The sequence below is a fragment of the Mobula birostris genome, chromosome X (assembly GCF_030028105.1).
Source record: "Mobula birostris isolate sMobBir1 chromosome X, sMobBir1.hap1, whole genome shotgun sequence".
Taxonomy (NCBI): domain Eukaryota; kingdom Metazoa; phylum Chordata; class Chondrichthyes; order Myliobatiformes; family Myliobatidae; genus Mobula; species Mobula birostris.
Window position 1 is genome coordinate 66,490,300 of NC_092402.1, and position 24,835 is coordinate 66,515,134.

At 40.4% G+C, this 24,835-nt stretch overlaps 1 protein-coding gene across 2 annotated transcripts in view; it reads left to right on the forward strand.

The window, feature by feature from the left end:
* The window catches only part of LOC140191953 (sonic hedgehog protein-like), a 174,992-nt gene extending 150,600 nt beyond the window's left edge, over window positions 1-24,392 (forward strand). For both annotated transcript variants that reach the window (XM_072249877.1, XM_072249876.1), the window contains exon 3: window positions 20,208-24,392. In XM_072249877.1, the coding sequence (XP_072105978.1) occupies window positions 20,208-20,878 (671 nt within the window). In that variant the 3' untranslated portion in view covers window positions 20,879-24,392. The remainder of the gene's footprint in view (window positions 1-20,207) is intronic.
* The last annotated feature ends 443 nt before the right edge of the window (window positions 24,393-24,835 follow it).

Sequence of the window (24,835 nt, forward strand, 5' to 3'; positions counted from 1 at the left end):
ACTCACTTGCAGGATTATCCAAGATCTGCTGTCATGATTTGTTCTATCCCAATAATTAATTAATTAGGCACAGTAGCTAGCCAGTCACCAATAATAAAGTATCATGTGGGGAAGGACCAAGGTATAGGTTTCTTCACCCACGGGAGTGGGAGGGGTCGGGTGGCGGGGAGTATACCCCTCAACAATGGTGTGGTAAGGTGAACAACTGGAGTGCCACGTGGGTGGCCATAAGTATGGATATGTACAGACTATAAGGGAAAGTGTGTAAAGGATGGAAAGTTATTGAATGGTTTATTGTATATAATTTATTTTTGAATAAAGTATATTTCGAAATAAAAAAGATAAAGTATCATGGACCTGCCTGGTTCAGTTAATTGTTTCCAAGTCTGTCACAAACTGAACTGGTTCTGAATTTTCATGGTTAGAACTATTACCTTGAAGCTACCTAAACCCCAAGCCCAAGCCCAAACAGGAATAGATAATGGTTAGCTGTTGGGCAACTTAGAAGCATGAATTCAGATACCAAGAACATCTTTGACAAAGGCATAGTCAGCAGCACAGTAAAATGTGTGACCTCATTTGATTGTAGTATTAGAGAATTCAAAGTTCTGAGATGCAACAGGACTTGGGAGTCCTCGTGCAGGATACCCTTAAGGTTAACCTCCAGGTTGAGTCAGTGGTGAAGAAGGCGAATGCAATGTTGGCATTCATTTCTAGAGGAACAGAGTATAGGAGCAGGGATGTGATGTTGAGGCTCTATAAGGCACTGGTGAGACCTCACTTGGAGTACTATGAGCAGTTTTGGGCTCCTTATTTAAGAAAGGATGTGCTGATGTTGGAGAGGGTTCAGAGAAGATTCACTAGAATGATTCTGGGAATGAGAGGGTTAACATATGAGGAACGTTTGACTGCTCTTGGACTGTACTCCTTGGAGTTTAGGAGGATGAGGGGGGACCTCCTAGAAACATTTTGAATGTTGAAAGGCATGGACAGAGTGGATGTGGCAAAGTTGTTTCCCGTGGTGGGGGAGTCTAGTACAAGAGGGCATGACTTAAGGATTGAAGGGCGCCCATTCAGAACAGAGATATGAAGAAATTTTTTTAGCCAGAGGGTGGTGATCTGTGGAATTTGCTGCCACGGGTAAGCACCAGGCCTGATCTATATAGGCAAGCTGATTCCTACATGGTCTTCCAAATAGTATTTTCGAGCAATTGTCCACTCAAACAGGCAAATATATTGCAATGGGATTTTCTGAACTAATCTACAAAACATTGTTTATCATGTCAAATCAAAAGAAAAGTTCCAAAGCCTGTCAACAAATTACTAAAAATTAAAAAGCAAAATTGTATGTATATCCCCTTTGCAATTACTATGCTAACTTTCCTCGGGTGCAATATATTACCTTACCAACTTACCCAATTTACTTACTTCCATTACTCCACTGGTGTTTAGGGCAGCAATGAAGATCCTCCATCTCTATCTGTCCTTGGCCATCTTCTCTATTGTATCCCGGGTGTGGTTCATGGTCTTCATTTCTGCCTCTACAGTACGGCGCCAAGTTGTCTCCTATGTTTCCTCTGCCCTTCAGGAGTCAAATAAAGCACACTCTTGATGATGGAGTTGGCCTCTCTTCTTATGATGTGCCCAATCCATCACCAATGTTTCCTCATGATGATTGTGGCCATGTCCTCTTGTCCTCTTGTCCAGAAAATAAGGAGGATCTTCTGGAGGATAATGGTGTGCAATGCCTTTTCCTTCAATGTCAGTATTGTTAGCTAGAGCATAGCATTGGATCACAGTCACATTCACTGCTTCCCTTTCAGCCTGATTCTCATCAGCCTACTGTTGATTGGTTTCCATTCCAGCAAACACTTCCTCTCAAAGCCTTTCTTCAAAGTGACAGTTACACCATCATGACACTGACCATCGTCGCTTCCTGAGCATAAAACTATTTCACCAGTTGCTGCCTTTAGTCTGCCAGACCCTGTCCATCTGCTTTCACTGACACCCAGTATATACGTAGAGCGTGACAATGCATTTCTGCAGTTATTTGTGCTAGCTTGCCAGCATTGCACATGGTTTGCACATTCCAAAAATAATTTTGGTCTTGATCTTGGCAGTGTTCAGGGCTTCCTTCATCGTGCCAGTAGCTTCCTCTCAGTTTTCACTAGTGTTAGCCATGCAAGTCCAGGTGGAGACTCAGAAATACCATTGCACTGTAGAAGGATTCTTCATTGCCGTTTCCGTAACAGCATTTTTTTTTGACCAGTCAGGGTTATTAGCCCTGAACTGAACTCCCAAACGTGGAGGACCAGTGGACCACTCTTAGTCTGGCCTCTACCCTTTGACCTGTTTGGCATGGGTGACCCTACCTAGAGCCAAAGCATAAGGCCCTGACTCAAGCCAACACTGCTCCCTGGTCATTGCAGCATGCAAGCCTCCAAACCATGATAAGGTTGTGGTCCTTTCGGTGGCAACCAAATTTGTTGATTTAAAAAATTGGAGGATCACCTATCTTCAATGAATTCATAAGGATAAATGCCCCCACTCTCTGTAAGGTCCAACAGTATGGTAGATTTTCAACAGACCAAACCAAAATGAAGACAAAAGAGCTTTCAAGACAAGTCAAGGAAATGATGGAGAAGCATAAATCTGGGGAAGGGTACAAGATTATCTCAAAGGCACCAAACATATCTCAGAGCTCAGTCCAGTCCATCATGACAAATTGGGGAAAAATATGAAACCACAGCCACACTGCCTAAGTCAATCTGCTCCTCTAAACTTAATCACTGGAGAAGAATGGAACTTCTAAGAGAGGCTACTGTGATGCCAACAGTCACTCTGAGTGAGCTGCAGAAGTCAATGGCTGTAACTGAAGATGAAGTTCATGGCTCTATAATCTCCAAGGCCTTGCACAAAAAGGGTATTTATGGAAGAGTGGCAAGGAAGAAGCCCTGGCTAAAGAAAAAAGCATATCCTTGCCGGTAAAGACTTTGTCAAGCATCACTTAGAAGATACTGTAAAGATGTGGAAGAAGATCTTGTGGTCAGATGAAACTAAAGTGGAACTTTTTGGCCTCAACACTAAGCAGTATGTAAGTCGTAAATCTAACACTGTGCACCAGCCAGGTAACACCATCCCTACTGTAAAGTATGGTGGAGGTAGCATCATGCTATGGGGATGCTTTTCAGCTGCAGGGACTGGAAATCTGGTCAGATTTGATGGAAAGATGAATGCTTCTAGATACAGAGAGATCCTGGATAAAACCTGCTTGCCTCTACTAGAAAGCTTAAACTAGGGAGGAAGTTTGTCTTTCAGCGGGACAACGGCACAAAACACACTGCCAGAGCAATCATGGAGTGGGTTCAAGTGAAGAAAATTTATGTCCTTGAGTGGCCTATTCAGGGTCCTGACCTTAAGTTGAATAACTCTGGCAAGACCTCAAGATTGCTGTCCACCACTGCTCCTCAACCAACCCCACACAGCTTGAGCAATTTTGCAAGGAGGAATAGGCAAATCTTGCACCATCAAGTTGTGCAAAGCTAATAGAGACTTATCCAAAAAGACTACTGGCTGTAAAAGCTGCGAGAGATAGTTCAACCAAGTACTGAGCAAAAGAGGATGAATACTTTTGAACTGCTGACGTTTCAGTTTTTGGTTTTTTTTTAGTTTTTCATGCTTATGTGATTCACAAATAAAAATTCTCAGTTAAATTGATCAAAATCCGTGGTAGTAATAGTCATTTATATGAACAAAGGTTGGGGACAGAATACTTTTACAAGGCACTGTAAGTGGGTAACTAATGTGCCAAAGAATGTTATTTTGGAACACACACAAAATGTAAGTGAAAGGGCTTGGCCCAAAATGTCGACTGAACTTTTTTCCATAGAAGCTCCAGCATTTTGTGTGTGTTGCTTGGGTTTCCAGCATCTGCAGATTTTCTCTTGTTAATGTTATTTTGGAGCACTCTTTTTAATGAAAAGGTTATAAAGAGCCATTTGTAATACTTCTCATTTGACATATTTAATTATTCATGTCTCATTTACATTTAGCTATAACATTTTATGATATAAAATAATAAAAGTCAATGAGGAGTTTTTGGTGGTGACATAATTGATTTCAGAACTTTGGGGTTAGGGAGAGGAAAATCAATGATAGTTTAGTGATGTCAAAACTCTTCTGCCCCCTTTCTCCCTCCCTCACCAATTCCTAATCAATTTACTCTTGATGGTCACCATCAGCCCCTTGAACTAAAGGGGATAACCTCACTCAACTTCACTTGCCCCATCATTGAAATGCTCCCACAGCCCATGGACTTTCAAGGACTCGTCATCTCATGTTCTTGATATTTATTGCTTACTGATTTAGTATTATTATTTCTTTCTTTTTGTATTTGTGTTTTGTTGTCTTTTAAACACAGGATGAATGCCCAAGTTGGTGTGGACAGTCATTGATTATAGTTGTTATTCCATTATGGATATATTGAGTCTACTCACAAGAAAATGAATCTCAGGGTTGTATGTGGTTACAAATATGTACTTTGATAATAAATTTACTTTGAATTTTGACTTCTCAAATTACTTAGCTTTGAGAATTGAGTGGAGTTCAGAAAATATCAGCGTGTTTTTAATTAAACTATTGAGATTTCACAGTGTGTGAGATTTTGATATATTTTTACTCCAGCAAAGAAAACTAGAATTCATTTTGAGGAACCTTGCCAAATATTTCAAAATATCTGTTCTTACTACAAGAGGAAAATCTACCCAATGGTGGTAAATGTAATTCATAATTTTCACTTGTTAGTTTTTGTGATATTTGTAATATTGGGCAGACTATCTTTGTTACCTGCTACTTCCATGATTTTGTTTTTGAAAGAAAATGGAAATGTAAGAGTTTTTAGTTAGCTTTGTAATAAGTTATCTATCAAATGTGATCCTGGTTAACAAGGCTTTGCTTAGTTTAAATTTAACAAGTGGGAGAAGAATTATTAATCACATTTAAGTAGGTACAGAGTGCTGGTATGCATTCAGATCAAACTAATCTGCACATCAAAATTTAAGTTAATGTAAGGAACTGACATGACTATTGTACCTTCCAAGTTCGCTAAAGTGTTTTTTTTTTACTTGTAGAGTTTATCCACTAAGTTTCAGATTCAATGTCTGTCTAATTAACACATTTCCTTAAGGAAATGTATCTCAGGTATCTTCATAGTTTAATACATTTTTTCAACTTATTACCTTTTGAGTAAAGGTGTACACATTTTTAAGTTCCTAAATGATATGCATGTAACTATCTTACAGAGCCTGATAATCCCCAAGTGGCCTAATTTTAACTGCTTTCAAGCACACACCTTTGTCCTCTTTATGGCTGTAAAATACACGCCTGAATTAATTGGAAAATGTGGCAGTGAACACACTTCATGACACTTTAAAGTCTATCAATGTAATTCTTCAACAAATTAAATGGTTCTAGAATATTCTGCACTCAAGATTAATTATGTTTTTGAGGTCCTGGTCCACTGCTACAAGGGTCGAAATCAAAGTTAATACACAATATTCTGAAAGTCCATCTGCACAATGCCTTAGAAGTAGGCAACATTAACATGGCCTTAACAGATCTTGCACACATTTCAATGGAAATTAATAGCAGCTGTTGTAAGGATTTTCTTGGTGCAATTTTCTGGTATCCACATGATATCAAAAGTAATGCAATGCCCTACCCTATTTTCTCACAAGGTTTTACACTACGTTGATGTTAACAAGACTATTGGTTCTCTCATAGAAAAGAGTTTTAGTAATTTGAAATGCTCCAAAGCACACATTTCTTCTACATTGACAAAAATTAGCACACAAGACTTCAAGTTGATTGACCCAAAATGGGATTTCAGTCACCCCACCTTGAGTTTCTCAACAAGTTCCCTCAAAAGTCAATAGCCAAGCTGGTACTTGTGTTTTTCAGAGGTTAAAGACATTAGTGAAGACAATGATGGACTAGTAAGCTCAGGCAGTAAGTGTTGATTGCAGTGTACCTCATTTGTGAAGGTGATTGGTGCTATATCACTATGGTTAGATGTCTTTGTTTTGTACTCATTTCTATTCTGTTGAACATGGAACCACTTTTATCCAGTAGAAGTTCTTCTGGCATTTCTAACCACTGAGTTTTGAGGATAAACCTGCCATAACTTTTCAGGCAACACACACAAAATGCTGGAGGAACTCAACAAGTCAGGGAGCATCTCTGGAGGGGAATAAACAGTCAACATTTCAGATCAAGACCCTTCATCAGGACTGTTGAACACTCCTAATTGATTAAAGTAACCATTTGGTGATGTGGTGTTTGAATCTGTCTGTGTTGGGCTTGGTCTACTAATTTATGCTCATCTACAAACTAAAAGTACCACCGTGTTCGTACTCTCAGTGAAAAGTTAAATTCCTCCCCCTTACTCCACTCTTTCAGGAATCTGCATTCAGTATCCTTGCAAGGTGACTCTGCTGATACATGTAACATAAAATACCATGCATTTTTTTGAGCTTTGGGAGGAAACCAGAGGACCCAGAGGAAACCCAAGTGGTTACCAGGAGAATGTGCAGGCTCCACACTAGAGGTCAGGATTGAACCCGGATCTCTGACATCGTGAGCCAGTGGTTCAACTTCCTGTGCCACATACAATACCTGCAGTGTAGGGCTCAAGACTTTACAACTATCTCCCTATCAACTTTTTGTCAGGAATATCTTTTGCATAAGGCAGTTTCCTCATGAATACACTTTCAGAAGGTTGGTTATGCTTCTTGGCTCTCCTGGATGGACTTTGCAACTCCCCTTCATCATATATGTATGCAACCCTTTTTTGGCAACACTCCCCAGTATTCAGAACAGTGTTAATTGTTTGTGATGTCTCTTAAATCCATTTCCAAAGTGATGAAATGTCCTGCCAGAACAATGAATTCATTTCATAATTCCTGTTGGTCCTGAAAGCAAGGCAGTGGCTCTGGAAAGCAGGAAAGAGGTGAGAATATAGGGCGGCCTTGACAGGGGCAATGCAGGAATGATGTTTCTCCTGACTGGAGTGTCAAGAAGCAGAGGTCAGTCTCAAAGTAAGGGTCGGTCATTCAGAACAGAGAGGAAAAGAAATGTTGTCACTCTGAGAGTAATGAGTCTTTGGGACTTTCTACCTCAGAAGGCTGTAGAGGCTCAGAAATTGAATATATTTAAGAATGAAATCAATAAATTTGCAAATAATTGGCAATGATCTCACTGAATGGCAGAGAGGGTATGAGGAGCCGAATGGGCAGCTCCTGCTTCTGTCTGATGTTCTTACGAAATGGATAGACGCTGACAGCAAGGTTCCTTCAAAAAACCCACTAAATTAGGGTTCGAAGCAGTGACTAAGGGAGCAGACTGGATGGGCTGAATGGCCTACTTCTGCTCCTATGTCTTATAATCGATTCTATAGTTTGTGGTCCGGTGATATTCCTGTTCACTTGCCATCCCTGTACTGAGCCATTTGCCTTTTCATGTGTGAGAGTTGTTAGTTCGTAGCCAGGTCACTTGAAAATATTCTATATTTGTGTAATTTTGAATGCTGAAGTAAATGAAGCATTTTAGATTTGTACAGTCATTCTTCTGGCTATCTCCCTCTCCTATGACTCTACAGCACAATTTTCAATCCTATCCAATATGATTCAGATCCATATTTACTTCAGTCTGCTTGTTGGATCATTTGTTTCCCAGGCAGCTAGACTGCTAACTGCACCTACAATTTTAATGGTGGTCTCCCATCTGAGTACTGGCTAGGCCTAAGTCTGCTTAGCTGCATACTCAGAGAGAACATGATGAGAACATTGATCATTACTCCTCCACCATTCATCTTTCAAAGCTTAAGGTAAAAATTGCTGGGTGTGTTATTTTTAATGAATTGGTTCTTGCGTTCATCTGAATTTCTCTGCTGAATTCCTACCCCAGGAATGTTACTGAATCTAATTTTAAGTTGATTTTAATTTGGTTTAAAGAAAACAATTGTTTTCACCTCAAACTAAGTATTTTTGTCCCTTGGGTAGATGGTAGAATATCATGGCTTTAAGTCGCACACTCAAAATGCTGGAGGTCTTCAGCAGGTTAGACAACATCAATGGAGGGAAGTAAACAGTCAAATTTTGGGGCCCAGACCCTTCATCAGGACTGGAAAAGAAGAATTAAGAAGCCACCACCTTAAGCAGCGCATTCCAAACGCCCACCACTCTTTGGGTATAAAACTTGCCCCTACATTTCCTTTGAAATTACCCCCTCTCACCTTAAATGCATGCCCTCTGGTATTAGACAATTCATCTCTGGGGGTAAAAAGGTACTTGTCTGTCTACTCTATCTCTGCCTCTCATAATCTTATCAGATCTCCCCTCAGCTTCCACCGCTCCAGAGAAAACAACCCAAGTTTGTCCAGCCTCTTGTGATAGCACCTGCCCTCTAAACTAGGCAGAATCCTGGTAAACCTCTTCTGCACCCTCTCCAAAGCCTCAACATCCTTCCTGTATGCAGAGCTCCAGATGCAGCCTAACTAGAGTTTTATAAAGGTGAAACATAACCTCCTGACTTTTGAACTCAGTGACTCAGTGACTCAGTTAATAAAGGCAAGCATTCCACATTCCTTCTTAACCACCCTGTCAACCTGCAGGGAGTTATGAACTTGAACCTCAAGATCCCTCTGCTCATCATTAAGAATCTATTAAAATTCTCAACTATTAAGAATCTTGCCTTTAACAGTGTCCTGTCTCTTTACATTTGACCTACTAAGGAGCAACTTTTCACATTTGGCCGGGTTAAACTCTGGAAAAGCTATAGGTTGAAGAAGAAGAATCTGATGGGAAAGGAGGAGGAGCTCCAGAGGGAGGTGATAAGCAGGTGAGGAGAAAAGAAGGATTAAGAGGGAGCCAGAATAGGGAATGGAAAAGGAGAGAAGGGGGAGAAATTACTGAAAGTTGGAGAAATCAATGTTCATGCCATGGACTGACATGTCAGAATGGGGAGTATAATTAAAATAGCTGACCACGAGAAAATCCCCCTTTTGCAGACAGGGCGAAGGGAGGAGAGGGGGGTGGTGTTGTGGTAGGTGTAGCATTTCTGTCGCTTGCAGGGATAAGTGCCAGGAGGGAGATCAGTGGGGAGGGACGAATGGACAAGGGACTCATGGAGAGAGCAATCCCTATAGAAAGAAGAGAGTGGAGGGGAGGTAAAGATGTGTTTGGTGATAGGGTCCTGTTAAAGATGGCTAAATTGCAGAGAATAATGTGCTGGATGTGAAGGCTCATGGGGTGATAGGTAAGGACAGGAATTTTGATAGGTAAGGAACAGTGGGGAGGAATTTTGATGAAATCGCCACTTCTATCTTAGCACCAACCTTACCTAATTAAATTGTGTGGTCAATTTGTTTAATTTTCAAATTATGGGTTCTTGCTGTGTATACATTGGCTGCTGTGTTTGCCTACATGGTAGTGGTGACTGACTTCATTGGTTATTGTGCTTTAGGAAATACTGTGAATGTGAACAATGGTCAAAAAGAAATGTAAGCCTAGGTATGTGATCCATGTTGAAAGTATGGATAGAAGAACCACAAATAGACTGCTGCTAGGAGGAATTCCAAAATGTAAACACGAGGAATTCTGCAGATGCTGGAAATTCAAGCAACACGCGTCAATTTGCTGGTGAACACAGCAGGCCAGGCAACATCTCTAGGAAGAGGTACAGTTGACGTTTCAGGCCGAGACCCTTCGTCAGGACTAACTGAAGGAAGAGTTAGTAAGAGATTTGAAAGTGGGAGGGGGAGGGGGAGATCCAAAATGATAGGAGAAGACAGGAGGGGGAGAGATGGAGCCAAGAGCTGGGCAATTGATTGGCAAAAGGGATGTGAGAGGATCATGGGACAGGAGGCCCAGGGAGAAAGAAAAGGGGGGGGGGAACCCAGAGGATGGGTAAGGAGTATAGTGAGAGGAACAGAGGGAGAAAAAGGAGAGAGAGAAAAAGAATCTGTATATATAAATAAGTAACAGATGGGGTACGAGGCGGGAGGCGGCGCATTAACGGAAATTAGAGAAGTCAGTGTTCATGCCATCAGGTTGGAGGCTACCCAGATGGAATATAAGGTGTTGTTACTCTAACCTGAGTGTGGCTTCATCTCTACAGCAGAGGAGGCCGTGGATAGACATATCAGAATGGGAATAAGACGCGGAACCAAAATGTGTGGCCACTGGGAGATTCCGCTTTCTCTGGCGGACAGAGCGCAGGCATTCAGCAAAACAATCTCCCAGTCTGCGTCGGGTCTCAGCAATATATAAAAGGCCGCATCGGGAGCACCGGATGCAGTATATCACCCCAGCCAACTCACAGGTGAAGTGTCGCCTCACCTGGAAGGACTTTCTGGGGCCCTGAATGGTGGTGAGGGAGGAAGTGTAAGGGCATGTGCAGACACAAGGAATTCTGCAGACGCTGGAGTTCCAAAAGCCTTTTTGGGTCCAAGGGGGTCACAGAGAGGCAGATTAAGAGCCCAAATCCGATTCAGTGGGACGTTTGGTGATTTTGCTTTGATAGACAGATGTCTAAATGTATATTGTGGGTATTAAACAATGCCTTCTGAAAATGGAGCTAGATTCCTGCCATTGTTTTGATTTTCTAATATGTTGACATGCTTTGAAACGTTAAAAAATAATTCTATCTTTTAGGATCGGAATTCCATCTGCTTTAGTCACAAATCCAGATAAATACTTATTTCTATATTATGCACAGGCACCCATGTACACTTACAGAATGTGGGATTTTATTTATCCCTATAAACTGGAACATATTTTACTGTAGTGTATTTTGGCTGTAGGGACAGGTGCACAATCCGCTGAGAGATTAAAGTAGGATTCATTGGAAAGATTGCTCAAAGTTTTAGTGGTTTGAACCTTATTACCTTCCCCAGGCTTTGGGCAGCAGTCAGCAGATAAATACTGATAATGTTTAACTAGCCTCCTGCTGGTATCCACTGGGGACACTAAACTACTCAGATTGCAGAGACAGAACTAACTCACTCAGACATGCTAAATTACACAAACCGTATACTGTACCCTGCTTGGTTTTACACCTCTCTCAACTGCAAGGTTGTATTTGTGTAATGCAGCCTTTTTATTCTCTCTGCCAATCTTCTCTCCTTTTAAAAAAGATTTGCATTACATAGTGCACTCCTTTACTCAAGTAATCATTATTTATATATATTTCACTCAAGCAAGTTGAACATAGGAAGCGCCACAACCAAGTTCCTGTTTGCCGTCATGTAACTGGTTGTGTCCTGCCCTCCCACCAACCTCTTCTGACTACTCTAAACAAGATTAGACATTTCAGTACAAATTGACGCCTGAATCTTAGCACAGCTGCTCAATGGGAATACTGAGCCTTTGGAGAACTCTGTGTAGTCCTTGGTGCTTACTAGTTTGATCTCTTGCCAAACTGCATGAAATCTTAAAAAAACAATTAAAAGACCATTATCAAAAAAGAAAATGTAGGCTACATCGTGATGGAGGCAGAAAATAGTAGTTGGTCCCTGTCAGATTCGATTGAAAGACCATTTGTTGACTCTCAGCTTTAACATAACCTTTTTCATTGATGTATTAGATGCTTCCTTGAAAGTCTAGTGAATAAATGCTCTATTCAGGATGATGCAGGTCAGGAAAGCTGTAATCTTGATACCTATTTTCTGTTCATTTAGCTGATACTAGTTAGAGTAATAATAGAACATAGAATAGTACAGCACAGTACAGGCCCTTTGGCCCACAATGTTGTGCCAACCCTCAAACCCTGCCTCCCATATAAAACCCCACCTTAAATTCCTCCATATGCCTGTCCAGTAATCTCTTAAATTTCACGAGTGTATCTGCCTCCACCACTGACTCAGGCAGTGCATTCCACGTACCAACTACTCTCTGAGTAAAAAACCTTCCTCTAATATCCCCCTTGAACTTCCCACCCCTTACCTTAAAGCCATGTCCTCTTGTATTGAGCAGTGGTGCCCTGGGGAAGAGGCGCTGGATATCCACTCTATCTATTCCTCTTATTATCTTGTACATCTCTATCATGTCTCCTCTCATCCTCCTTCTCTCCAAAGAGTAAAGCCCTAGCTCCTTTAATCTCTGATCATAATGCATACTCTCTAAACCAGGCAGCATCCTGGTAAATCTCCTCTGTACCCTTTCCAATGCTTCCACATCCTTCCTATAGCGAGGTGACTAGAACTGGACATAATACTCCAAGTGTGGCCTAACCAGAGTTTTATAGAGCTGCATCATTACATCGCGACTCTTAAACTCTATCCCTCGACTTATGAAAGCTAACACCCCGTAAGCTTTCTTAACTACCCTATCCACCTGTGAGGCAACTTTCAGGGATCTGTGGACATGTACCCCGAGATCCCTCTGCTCCTCCACACTACCAAGTATCCTGCCATTTACTTTGTACTTTGCCTTGGAGTTTGTCCTTCCAAAGTGTACCACCTCACACTTCTCCGGGTTGAACTCCATCTGCCACTTCTCAGCCCACTTCCGCATCCTATCAATGTCTCTCAGCAATCTTCCACAATCCTCTACACTATCTGCAACACCACCAACCTTTGTGTCGTCTGCAAACTTGCCAACCCACCCATCTACCCCCACATCCAGGTCGTTAATGAAAATCACGAAAAGTAGAGGTCCCAGTACAGATCCTTGTGGGACACCACTAGTCACAATCCTCCAATCTGAATGTACTCCCTCCACCACAACCCTCTGCCTTCTGCAGGCAAGCCAATTCTGAATCCACCTGGCCAAACTTCCCTGGATCCCATGCCTTCTGACTTTCTGAATAAGCCTACCGTGTGGAACCTTGTCAAATGCCTTACTAAAATCTATATAGATCACATCCACTGCACTACCCTCATCTATATGCCTGGTCACCTCCTCAAAGAACTCTATCAGGCTTGTTAAACACGATCTGCCCTTCACAAAGCCATGCTGACTGTCCATGATCAGACCATGATTCTCTAAATATCCAGAGATCCTATCAGCTTACCCACCACAGACGTAAGGCTCACTGGTCTATAATTACCAGGACTATCCCTACTACCTTTTTTGAACAAGGGGACAACATTTGCCTCCCTCCAATCCTCCGGTACCATTCCCGTGGACAACGAGGACATAAAGATCCTAGCCAGAGGCTCAGCAATCTCTTCTCTCGCCTCGTGGAGCAGCCTGGGGAATATTCCATCAGGCCCCAGGGACTTATCTGTCCCAATGTATTTTAACAACTCCAACACCTCCTCTCCCTTAATATCAGCATGCTCCAGAACATCAACCTTTTGTTTCCTAAGCCCCACCTTCCAAAAAAAAGTTTGTTTGACCACAACACAAGTCATAAATGTGTTTAATATTCAATCTGTGCCAGATGTTCCTGCTCCATTTTGTTTAAACTTTAATCTTTTTTTCAGACAAGTGCTGCAATATAATAACTGACTGTAGGGAGTGATTACAAGGCTGTAACCTAATTGGAGAGTTCAAATGACATTATACATTATAAGGATGGATTTCAAGCTTCTTTAAAAAAAACTCCAACTGTTTTTATCTTTTTTTGTTGTTACTCTATCTTTATTTTGAACCATACCTGGCACTCTGACAGAAGTCATATCTCATCTCGGAAGTGATCAGGCAGCCTGTTCTCAAGCTTGTCCTCATGATCCAAATCAGCTTTATTATCACCGGCATCTGTTGTGAAATGTGTTAACTTAGCAGCAGCAGTTCAATGCAATACATGACAATATAGAAAGGAAAAAGTAAGTAAATAAGTAGATCAATTACAGTAAGTATATGTGTAAGTATATATGTGTGTATATTAAATAAATTAAAAATAGTTCCAAACAAATAATTTTTTTTTAGAAAGTGAGGTCGCGTTCATGGGTTCAATGCCCATTTAAGAATCAGATGGCAGAGGGGAAGAAGCTGTTCCTGAATCACTGAGTGTGTGCCTTCAGGCTTCTGTATCTCCTACCTGATGGTAACAGTGAGAAGAGGGCATGCCCTGGGTGATGGGGGTCCTTAATGATAGACATCGCCTTTCTGAGGAGGCTCATACCCGAGATGGAGGTGACTAATTTTACAACTTTCTGTAGTTTCTTTCAGTCCTGTGCAGTAGCAACCCCGCCCCCACGCCCAGTGATGCAGCCTGTCAGAATGCTGTCCGCAGTCTATCTATAGAAGTTTTTGAGTGTTTTAGTTGACAAACCAAATCTCTTCAAACTCCTAATGAAATATAGCCGCTGTCTTGTCTTCTTTATAGCTACGTCGATATGTTGGGACCAGGTTAGATCCTCAGAGACCTTGACACCCAGGAACTTGAAATATCCCCCCCTCTTCCCCCACCCTCTCCCCCACTCTCTTCCATCTGAAATTCTTCCAACAATGGTTGGGTCATCAGCAAATTTTTTATAGAAGGTATTTCAGCTATAGCTAGCCACAGTCATGGGTATAGACAGAGTAAAGCAGTGGGCTAAGCACACACCCCTGTGGATCATCAGCAAGGAGGGGATGTTATCACCAATCCACACAGATTGTGCTCTTCTGGTTAGAGAGGTACAGAGGCTCAGATTCTTTAACTTATCGATCAGGATTTTGGGAATGATGGTGTTAAATGCTGAGCTATAGTCAATGAACAGCATCCTGACATAGCTGTGCTGCCCAGCAATCCCACAATTTAACCCTGGCCTAATCACAGGACAATTTACAATGATCAATTAATCTATCAACTGGTATGTCTTTGGACTGTGGGAGGAAACCCATGTGGTCACGGGGAGAACGTACAAATTCCTTACCAATGATGGCGGGAATTGAACCCAGGTCGCTGGTACTGTAAAGCATTGCGCTAACCATTAGACCACCATGCAGCCCCACATTAATTATGCTGTTTAAGGAACTCTGCACCTCTTATTGGTCCTGTCACTAATGTGACCATTATCAGCTTCCTACATGCCAGTAATTCGTCCTAATCTAATACAAGTTAATGTAACTTTTTCCACCACCACCCCACCACAGAGCATCTCTCCATTCATATTTGGAAAGACAAAATCTGTAATTATTGTTCCATATTTAAAACAGACATAGTATGCATATTTCAATCACTGCAGTTTCAACGTCATTAAATTTCTTGGAGTTTTCTAAAGTGTACTTTTAATACAGTCAAGCTTAGCAAAGCACTGTTTGTAGATTGTATGTATATATTTTAGACGTTCTCTTGAGATTGAGGATGACTTGCTTCTACTCTAATTCTGTAGGTATGACGTGATTACTGAGGTCAGTGTGGACCCCATCAGAGATGAGGCAGGAAATGCCTGACAGAATGAGCGAGTGGGTGGTATAGGAAGTGGTGCATCCCTTCACCGTTTCCACTGGGCTTCCAAGGCATGGGTTTATCTCAAATGTTCTTTCTCAACTTTGAGTGATCATGGGCTGGGGATTCCCAGGAATTGATAGGGATGTGCATTTTTTCAAGGAAAAAAATCTTTGAATCTATTCATCTAGTAATCTCTTCCCTTGACAGAGTTCAAAATAGAGGGGACCTGGTATCTGGTATGCAGGCAATTAAAGCCTCAATATTAGGGACATTGTTCTGGGACAGGACATTAATGTTATTCACTTATTTGCTTACTAGATTTGGAGGATATTGTGGAACTAGAGTTGTTGGTATCTCTCTATTGCTTAGGGATACTTGCCGTATGTTGTCCATCTCAGAAGATGAGAAGAGGATGGGATCACTGCTGCCTAGTAGACTATGAGAAGTAACTTAAAGCACCCTTTCCTCAGTCAGCCAAAGGCTTTGCTGGCACATTTAAGGCTGTGATCAATTTCATCATTTTCACCTGCCTTTGCTGAGAAGTGGCTCCTGAGATATGGGATGTGGTTCATGTTTTCCAGGATTTGGCTGCAAACACTTATTGTGGGGGAGTGGTGCAGACATCAGGGTCAGGTTGGTAGCAGATCTTGGGTGTAACGCTCATCCTCTTTTAAGCTTCAATGAATGAATGGTGATGACTTAGAGCTCGGCCTCCAAATGTACACACATGCAGGTGTTGTTTGTGTTTGACTGTTGCATTATGATCGAGGTAGTGCTATTGAGATTGCTACTAATCTTAACCCATGCAATTACAAAGGCCCCAAGAATGATACAATAAGGAGACATCACTTTTTTCTAATCACAAACAAGAGAAAATCTGCAGATGCTGGAAAATGCTGGAGGAGCTCAGCAGGCCAGGCAGTCCTGCTGAAGGGTCTCGACCTGAAACGTCGACTGTACTCTTTTCTATAGATGCTGCCTCATTGCCACTGAGCTGATTTGGGGGTTAAGAATCAATTGAATTTGTGAGCCTGGAATCACACAGGTGGACTAGGTAAAGATGCCAATTTCCTTCCCTGATGTGCAATAGAGACCCAGCTGTTTTATTCATTATATAACAATCTGACAACTTTGTGGTTACCATTTCTGAGATTATTTTATTTATTTCCAGATTTATTTTATTGTATTTAAATTCCCTAGTGTTCAGGTAGGAAATTGAATGTGTGTCTTTGAATCAATTGTCCGGGATTCTGGCTAGTACTCCACAAACAAACAATCTGCTGGGAAAACAGAGGATTTAGCAGCATCTGCCCCGATTCAGGTTTCGACCTAAAATGGTGACAATTCCTTTCTTCCCACAAATGTTGCTTGACCCGCTGAGTTTCTCCAGCACATTGCTTGTTGACGATGGCTTGATGTTAAGTGAACATAGTCATCCACTGCTGTTTTGTACTGATCAAGCTCATCCTGGGTTTAATCCCATTCTATCCAGGTTACTTCATTTTAGCTTCAGCAATGATGAGGATTGTATTTTGGCCTAGACCTCTAGCCTCAGGCATTTGGCAATCCTGACTGTTCTCTGGTGACCCAAATTGGCCTTTGCACAGTTGCCGGAGTTAAAACATTTCAAACTATCCTCTTATAGTCATATAGCCTGCCAATACTCATGGATCAATGTGGGGAAGCAATCACTAAGGTATTAAAGGGTTGTGGGCAGTTATGGAACAAAGGTTTGTGCTCTGAGGAGAGGAGAGTAGGGAAGAGAAATGCAGAGAGTCAGAAAGAGCAGCAATGCTCGAATATCACCAGCTAATAAAACACAATGGATTCAAATCACCTACTTTACTATTAAGAATGCAAAATTGTGGTTTTGGAACTTTCTACCAGTGATAAAAGCAGAAAATCCTTTTAGTTCTTTGTAGGTTTCTGTAGTAAAATGATATGAGAGCTGTTGTGTGTGATGTCCAATGAAGAATATTAAAGCGATTTGTGATCCCATTGATGCAGGTTCACCGAGTTCTTAGCATTATCGATTACAGGAAATATTCAGTACCCAAAATTAGTTGCAAGGCAGTGATATAATTGAAGGTCAAACAATAGCACAAGCCAGAAGAGTTAAAATAGAATGTATTGTAGAAATTGCTTCCATTTATGGGTCAGTAAGGTGCAGCTTATTCTACTTTGTGTCCTTGTCATTAGCAATGATATGGTACGTGATCATTCTTGCATCTTACTCCACAAGAATGTCACAGTTGAGGATTGTGACAAAAGTCATTATGTTTTCCAAGTGAGACTTTGTACTGGTAGTGGGTATTGTTCAGCAATAGGTGCAGACTGATTATAACATGCACACAATTGCAGTTTGACATTACAGCATCGATGACCTGAAATGGGATGTTATTGTATATTATGCGTACATCGAAAGGGCTGGAAAAAGATTGTATTATTTGAGCATCTTAAAAGGACCGCTCTCAGAACTGATGATTTATTGTTACTTAACAGTAGGTTGATCCGACCTTGTGTGGCATGTGGTTGCCAGTTTTCACATTTTAGTCTAAAATCTGGGTCATCCAGTTAGCTGGCACTAATCCAGGGGTAGCTTTGAAGATAATATATAGAGACCAAAGTTATTGTGATACTATTAGGTTGGGCAACTTAAAAAGTTTGGTGATAATTACAGATTTGCGTGGAGATCTGAACTTAAACTGTATTGTTTATTCGTGAGAGATGGATAGACGTTATATAAAATATAAGCAATGGCTGAGAAAGCTACAAAATCCTGAACCGGGTGAAGGTGAAGTTTATACATTTGTCAAAAACCCATGAATGTTGGCTTTTATTTTCTCCTGTGAAGCTTCTAATTCTTAATTCTTGATTATCTGCACTATGGCCCACAATTTAATCATTTGATTTTACTATACTTTAATGGCTTTAGAGAAGTAATTCATATTTGCAGGGTGGAATGTTCCCTAATTGACAAGGAATTGGGTAAAGGAGTGCAATTCCATTGTTAGTGGATTAATACTTGGACATTCCAGCAGTTTTCTCACTTGATCCATTACAAGCAAAATCTCTTTCAGTCTTAAGGTGCAGGCTATTTTCCCCTAATACCAGTTTGAGTAGTTTAATGGGTAAAAATACAGCCATGTTTGTAGCTGACCAGGTTAGTTCCTGATGCCTATGTCATTGAAGTACTGCTTTACTGAGCTTTGGGAGAGAAAAATGCCTCCTTAGGTGAGGTACTAGGTATCTCCATTTAGTAGGTTTAGGTAATTTGTTGGAGAGAAGTACCTTCACAAAATGGCAAATGTGCTCCCTGATTGTCCTCCAGTCTGGCTACGAGTCTGGTTTCATGAAAACAAAAAAATATATTTTAAAAAGTCATGGGAATTTAAAAAACAGAAACTAGTTGCTATGAATCCTAATCATGTTTTGGAGTAAGGTCTTTGCTTTTTTTTGGGGGGGGGGGGCAAGTGTATAAGATTGATTTATCAAAAGGCTTGTATTACAGAAACTCTTGCATTCAGATCTTTGAGATACTATACTAAATTCTGCTGCCATATAAACCAAAATAGACCTTAATTGCAATTATAAATAGAACTCTTTTTCAATCCAGTTTATAGATTTGAACTGGATTTTTCAACCTTAACAGTAGAAGGTTTCTTGTCACATTTTAAGTTCTCAATAACTCAATACCCAAACAGCAGGAAATGATCCTTCAGTGTCTAATTTTAACTTTAATAGCCTAATTCACAGGGGCTTAAAGCTCGTTCCTGTTCAGTAAATAACCTGATTTCATTCTGTAGGCAACTTCAATTTGTGATGAAGATGTTCACAGTGTATTCAGTGTATTTAGTTGCTGGCATCATGTGACTATGCTGATGTTAAAAATCATGTTTTCAGTCCATTGGTTGCAAACACTTGCAAATGTCCTGTATCTCTGAACAATATATTTTCTCTTTAAATCTATTAATTATTTGATATTTCTGATTTTACCTTGCTGAAAGCAAACCTGCATTGGCAACCCTCTAAAACCTGCCCTATTTTAACTTAATCTAGGCAAGTGATTATGATTGTTGCTTTTTCATAGTGAAAGGAAGCACACTGGGATGAGGTTAATACATAAAACCCTTTCAGAAGGAGCTACCAGAGTATGTTTATCAATAAGACTTTGGCTGATACTTTTCCTTCCCCTATGCTCATCTAGCTCAGAGACGGTGACTGCAACTCCCTTGCCTTTACCATAGCCTTGTTCAGGGATAGGAGCAAACAATATGGGAAAGTATTTAACTGGGGAAGGTGAATTATGATGCTATTAGGCAGGAATTTGAGTGGGTCAATTGGGAACAGATATACTCTGAGAGAGGGTATGTCTTATGAGGAAAGTTTGAGAGAGCTATGGCTTTGCTCTTTGGAGCGAGGGAGGATGAGAAAATGGGTAATACAAGAAAGCATCATTTTAAGGTGATTCGAGGAAAGTATAGGGGGTGTTCTCAAGGGCAGGCTTTACATAGTGAAATCAGTGCATAGAACTGATGCACGGAAGGTGTGGTGGTAGAGGCAGATACATTAGAAATATTTAAGGGACTCTCAGATAGGCACATTGATGATAGATAAATTGAAGTCTATAGGGGAGAGAAGCCTTAGAACTTAAAAGGTTAACACAACATCATGGGCTGAAGGACATGTTCTGTGTCCCATTCCTGCAGCTCAACAGTGCTGAAGCTAAGTATTATAGTTTGACAGAGTGTGCTTTCTTCCTTTAAGCTGTGGAATTTAGATACATAATTAAGTGCTAGTTATCTAATTCTTGGCTCTTTCTCCTGCAGATAATTCAATGGCCACCAAAACAGGTGGTTGTTTCCCTTCTGAAGCCACAGTAACACTAGAAGATGGACAGATCCGAGCTATGTCAGAGCTGAATCCTGGGGACCGAGTGCTAACAGTGGATGCGGCTGGCAAGCTGGTCCCCAGTCAAGTGTTGCTTCTACTGGACAAAGAAGAGGAGATGAGAATCTCTTTCACTGTGCTAGAGACTGAGGAACCTCAACACCATCTAGAACTCACAGCGGCACATCTCATCTTTGTTTCCAATAATAATACAGACAGAATGGAGGATTTTCGGCCGATGTTTGCTAGCAGAGTGCAAATAGGTCACTTTGTCCTCATGAAAGAGGTTGGCTCAAACCAGCTGCGTTCATCTAGGATTAAAGCTGTCTATGTGAAAGAGAACATTGGGGCGTATGCACCACTGACGTCTCACGGCACGCTGTTGGTGAATAACGTACTCACATCTTGTTACGCTGTGATCGAGAAACATCACTGGGCACACCTGGCCTTTGCACCTCTTAGACTCTTCCACTCATTGACTCATTTGCTGCCATCCTTCCATCTTAGGCATGGCAATGCCACACAAGAGAATGGCATCCACTGGTACTGCAGGTTTCTTTATAGCCTAGGAGAGAAAGTCTTGGACAAAGAGAAGTTTCACTCTTTATGAAGAGTTGTGGGAGCAGGCTGGCTTAGTCGGAGGGAGGTTCTGGGTAGCAAGACAACCTTTGTGTATCTGTGATACACCAGGTTCATCCACATGAGTACCTACATATTTTTTCAGCTTTAAGTGGTATTGCGGACCTCTTGTTCTGTACAAGGGAACTCTGCTCCCCAAGGATAGAATTTATTTTATGTGTCAGTAAATATGCATCTAGAATATATTTTTCTACGTCACATATATAACTTTTAATTGTCCCTCTGAATGTGTATACTTTAAATACATTGCGTCGTTAATGTAATCTTGGTTAAAAGCGAACCAGTTTGGGGAATTATTATAAAGTTTATTTTTGTACTTCTGAATTGTAATATAATTTTTGGGATAAAGTCAATATTAATAGAGTTGTTGCAGTATTTCTAATAATCATTGGAGTATCTTATGTTTTGTTAATTTAAGTTTGTTTTAATGGAACTAATGTCTCTCTGACTCTTCTGAGTTTTGCATCTCTATAGCCACCTTGGCAGGAATTGGGTCAGTTGGTATTGCTCTCACCTGCAGTCTTGTCTCTTTATGATTCATTTTCCTGTGTGCATCATTATATTTTTACTATCTGTTTAACTTTGTTCTCTCTCTCCCTACTGATTTTTCCTCAGTATATCACTCTCCTTTCTTTCTGTTCTCCTTTATTCTCTCTTCTCCTGTTTCTTTGTCCCTTTTACTCTCTTCCCCTCCCTTTTTTATTCTTTCTATTTTGTCTTTATCTACAGCATACAGTCATAGAATTGTACAGCATGGAAACAGGTCCTTCAGCCCTCCGTGTCTATACGAATGTCACTTAGCTGCGCAAGTTCCATATCCCTCAATGCCCTGCATATCCAAATGTCTCTTAAATGTTGTTACTATTCCTGTTTCCACGCCCCCCTCAGGCAGCTCATTCTAGATATCAGCTACACTCTGTGAAAAATGTACCCCTCAGATCTCCTTTATCATGAAGTGACAACATTGAGTTTGGTGTCATTGTTGAAGGTAGCCTGAATGAGGAGCATTTTCAGTGGCATCAAAGATTCAAAAAGCAGCACATCAGAAAGTGTATTTTTCTAAAAACACAGCAAAGTTCATCTTAAGGAGTGATCTTTTCTGAAATGATGCTTGTCAATAGTAAAATTTATTAATCTTAGTTTCCCTACCACTTGGCTCTCAAGTCTTGGTTTAGTGCATTTTATGTAGCACTAACACTGTGATTTCCCACAGAAATGGGGAGCTGTGATGGCTTTTAGCTTCCCATTCTCACCAACTCTTCTACCTTTGGATATCCATATTATTTATAATTTTTATAGGTAATCATTTATCGCTTGATCTTATTGTGTTTGGAATTTAATTAATATTCAATAATTTTAATCCTAATCAAATTTGAGCAACCTGCAGATTGCACTGTAGCCTAGCTGGGAACTTGTCCTTAAGTATGTTAGATTAGTTTTTCATTCATTCTGTAAATTTAAGACAATAAGAGAGCAGGAATCTTTCTCTGCACTATCCAGGTCAGAATCCAATTCTATCGCAGACAGTTTATAAACCAGTACAGGGAGTTGACTGTTTCTATTATGAACTCGTGCAGAAAGAAATGTGCATTTGCAGAGTACATCTGTGTATGTGTAGTCTTACTAAATTCTCTTTATCTCGACATACACACACCATACTTTGCCAATCCTTCTAACTAAGTTTGTTCATGCACAAGTACTTGTTTTATACTTGTGAAATCAGACTGATCTCCAGGTGCACACCTCCACTTTGTTATTTTGTTTAGACAGGGCAGTCTTTTTTGGGAAACATTAACTAACCACTTGCTGCTGGCAAGCAGCTTGGTGTTTCTGTGTAGAGAGCCTCGCCCAGTGTCACCAACTGGAAAATTACCACTGATCAATAAAATGCACTCCATCCAGTTAATGAATAACTCAAACTTCGGATTTCCTTTTTTTTGGTTTCCTTGTATCTTTCCAGTGGGTTTATTTGCACACTTTTGTCTGTGTGTGAAGCTGTCTCATCTCTACAGAGGCCCTTGATATATTTTCTTGTGTACACAAAACTAAGACCCAAAGTCCTGTACCTCGTTGTATTCCACTTCCATTGTTCATTTTAACCCTTTAGCCATCATGCATGAATCCAATCAGTCACTTGGCACTGTGTCAGCACAATCTGAGGAAAATTACTGCGTAAATTGAAAATAATGTCGACATAAAACTTGCTTGCCTATCCTTTGAGGAGTTTGGAAGAATTCCTACCTTATATTAAAAAAAACCCTCTTCACTCCAGTGATCAAGTAATATAGTAGCTGGAGGACTCCATGAATGGTAAATTATCGGCTTAATGGAAGCAGCATAAATTTTGCTCCATATTTTCTTGTATTTTCCACCTTCCAAAGACATGACTACGTGTTGAGGAAAAAATTTTTATGATGTTTCCCACCCTCTGGTATCTTGCTTACTATGTATGAGCTTGGACAATGAATATTGGCACCCTATTTAAGAATGGAAACATCATAGTCTAAATCAATCATGTCCTTTGTTGATGTGCATGTAATCATGCGATGTTCAGAAAAACAGGAGAAGGCCATTCAGTCCCTCAAGCCATCCAATTAAATCATGACTTGATCTCTCTCAAGTTCAAGTGCATTGTCATTCAACCACATATACTGTCAAACAAAACAACGTTCCTCTGGACCAAGGTGCACAACACAGTACATACAACTCACACATAACAAAGTAATATTGCCACAAATAAATTAACAAATAATAAAATATATTCCAGAAGATTGGCATTTAGCAAAAGGGGCATTTATAGCACAAGTTAAAAAGTAAACAGTATAACACTACTGGTGCTTCATGCATGATGAGACCTAGGAGGCTGCAGGGAGTATAAGCCTTTTGGCCTGGGGAAAGAAACTGTTAACTACAGATACTTGCTTTGCTTCCAATTGTATTTTTCAGCCGACTTCTTAAGATCAAATCTAGCAACCCAACTGCTGCACTGACAAAGATCAGCTAACTCAGATCTGCATTTGAGCCTGGCCCTTTTTGATCTATAAGGCTCCATTCTACTTTCATAAGTAACAGAAACCACAAAATAATAAAAATACAATTAGCGAATACAATAAAAGACCAACATTTACTATTTGACCCAAGTTAAATCTTATTTCTCTGTTTTGTACTTGAGTTATCCATTTGTTTCAGAATCATTCACTTCTTGATAAGTTAATCTGTATCACTTACTGTGCTTTGTTCTTTAGGACCAGGGTTTCAACTGAATAACCTGTAATCACTAACTTTCTGATCTTGCACATAAATAACCACATGAATGAGGAATAAGAGTGCATCTGTGGCATCTGTCCCAGCTTGGAGAAATACCTTCAGAAGAGAGAGTGAGAACATTGGGGAAAGCTAATGTTACTTCTGATTTCAAAAGGCATATATAGGGGATACTGTATTTCAAGTTGTGGAATACCATGTTTAGTCCAAGATTAAAGGAGACAGGTTGTTGCTTATTAATTGTATGTGTCTCTTCCATGAGTGGAATAAACATTGTATTCAGCTACTTTGTGTGCAGAATTCTTTTATTTGATATACCTATGCAATTATGAGTAAAATCTTGGCCCAGTATGTTAAACCTTTTCTAAAGCTTCAAAATGCAATTAAAAAAAAGCTGAGATATTCCCATTGAAGAACACTTATAGACATTGAAGATGCTGCATTGTTGCTTTATGTTGAACAAGGGTTTTATCAATGACCCTTTCCCCCATATGACATACAGTTACTACAAAGGGTTCTAAAATGGTAAAATCAGATGTGATGTAAATATTTAAGTAAAATTGATGTCTTGAACTGGGGAAGTCAAATAATTTGAGGTGAACACATGAGATCAGATTGATTTGAATTCTGACCATCTAATCATCTATTTCATTGGAAGTGGTTC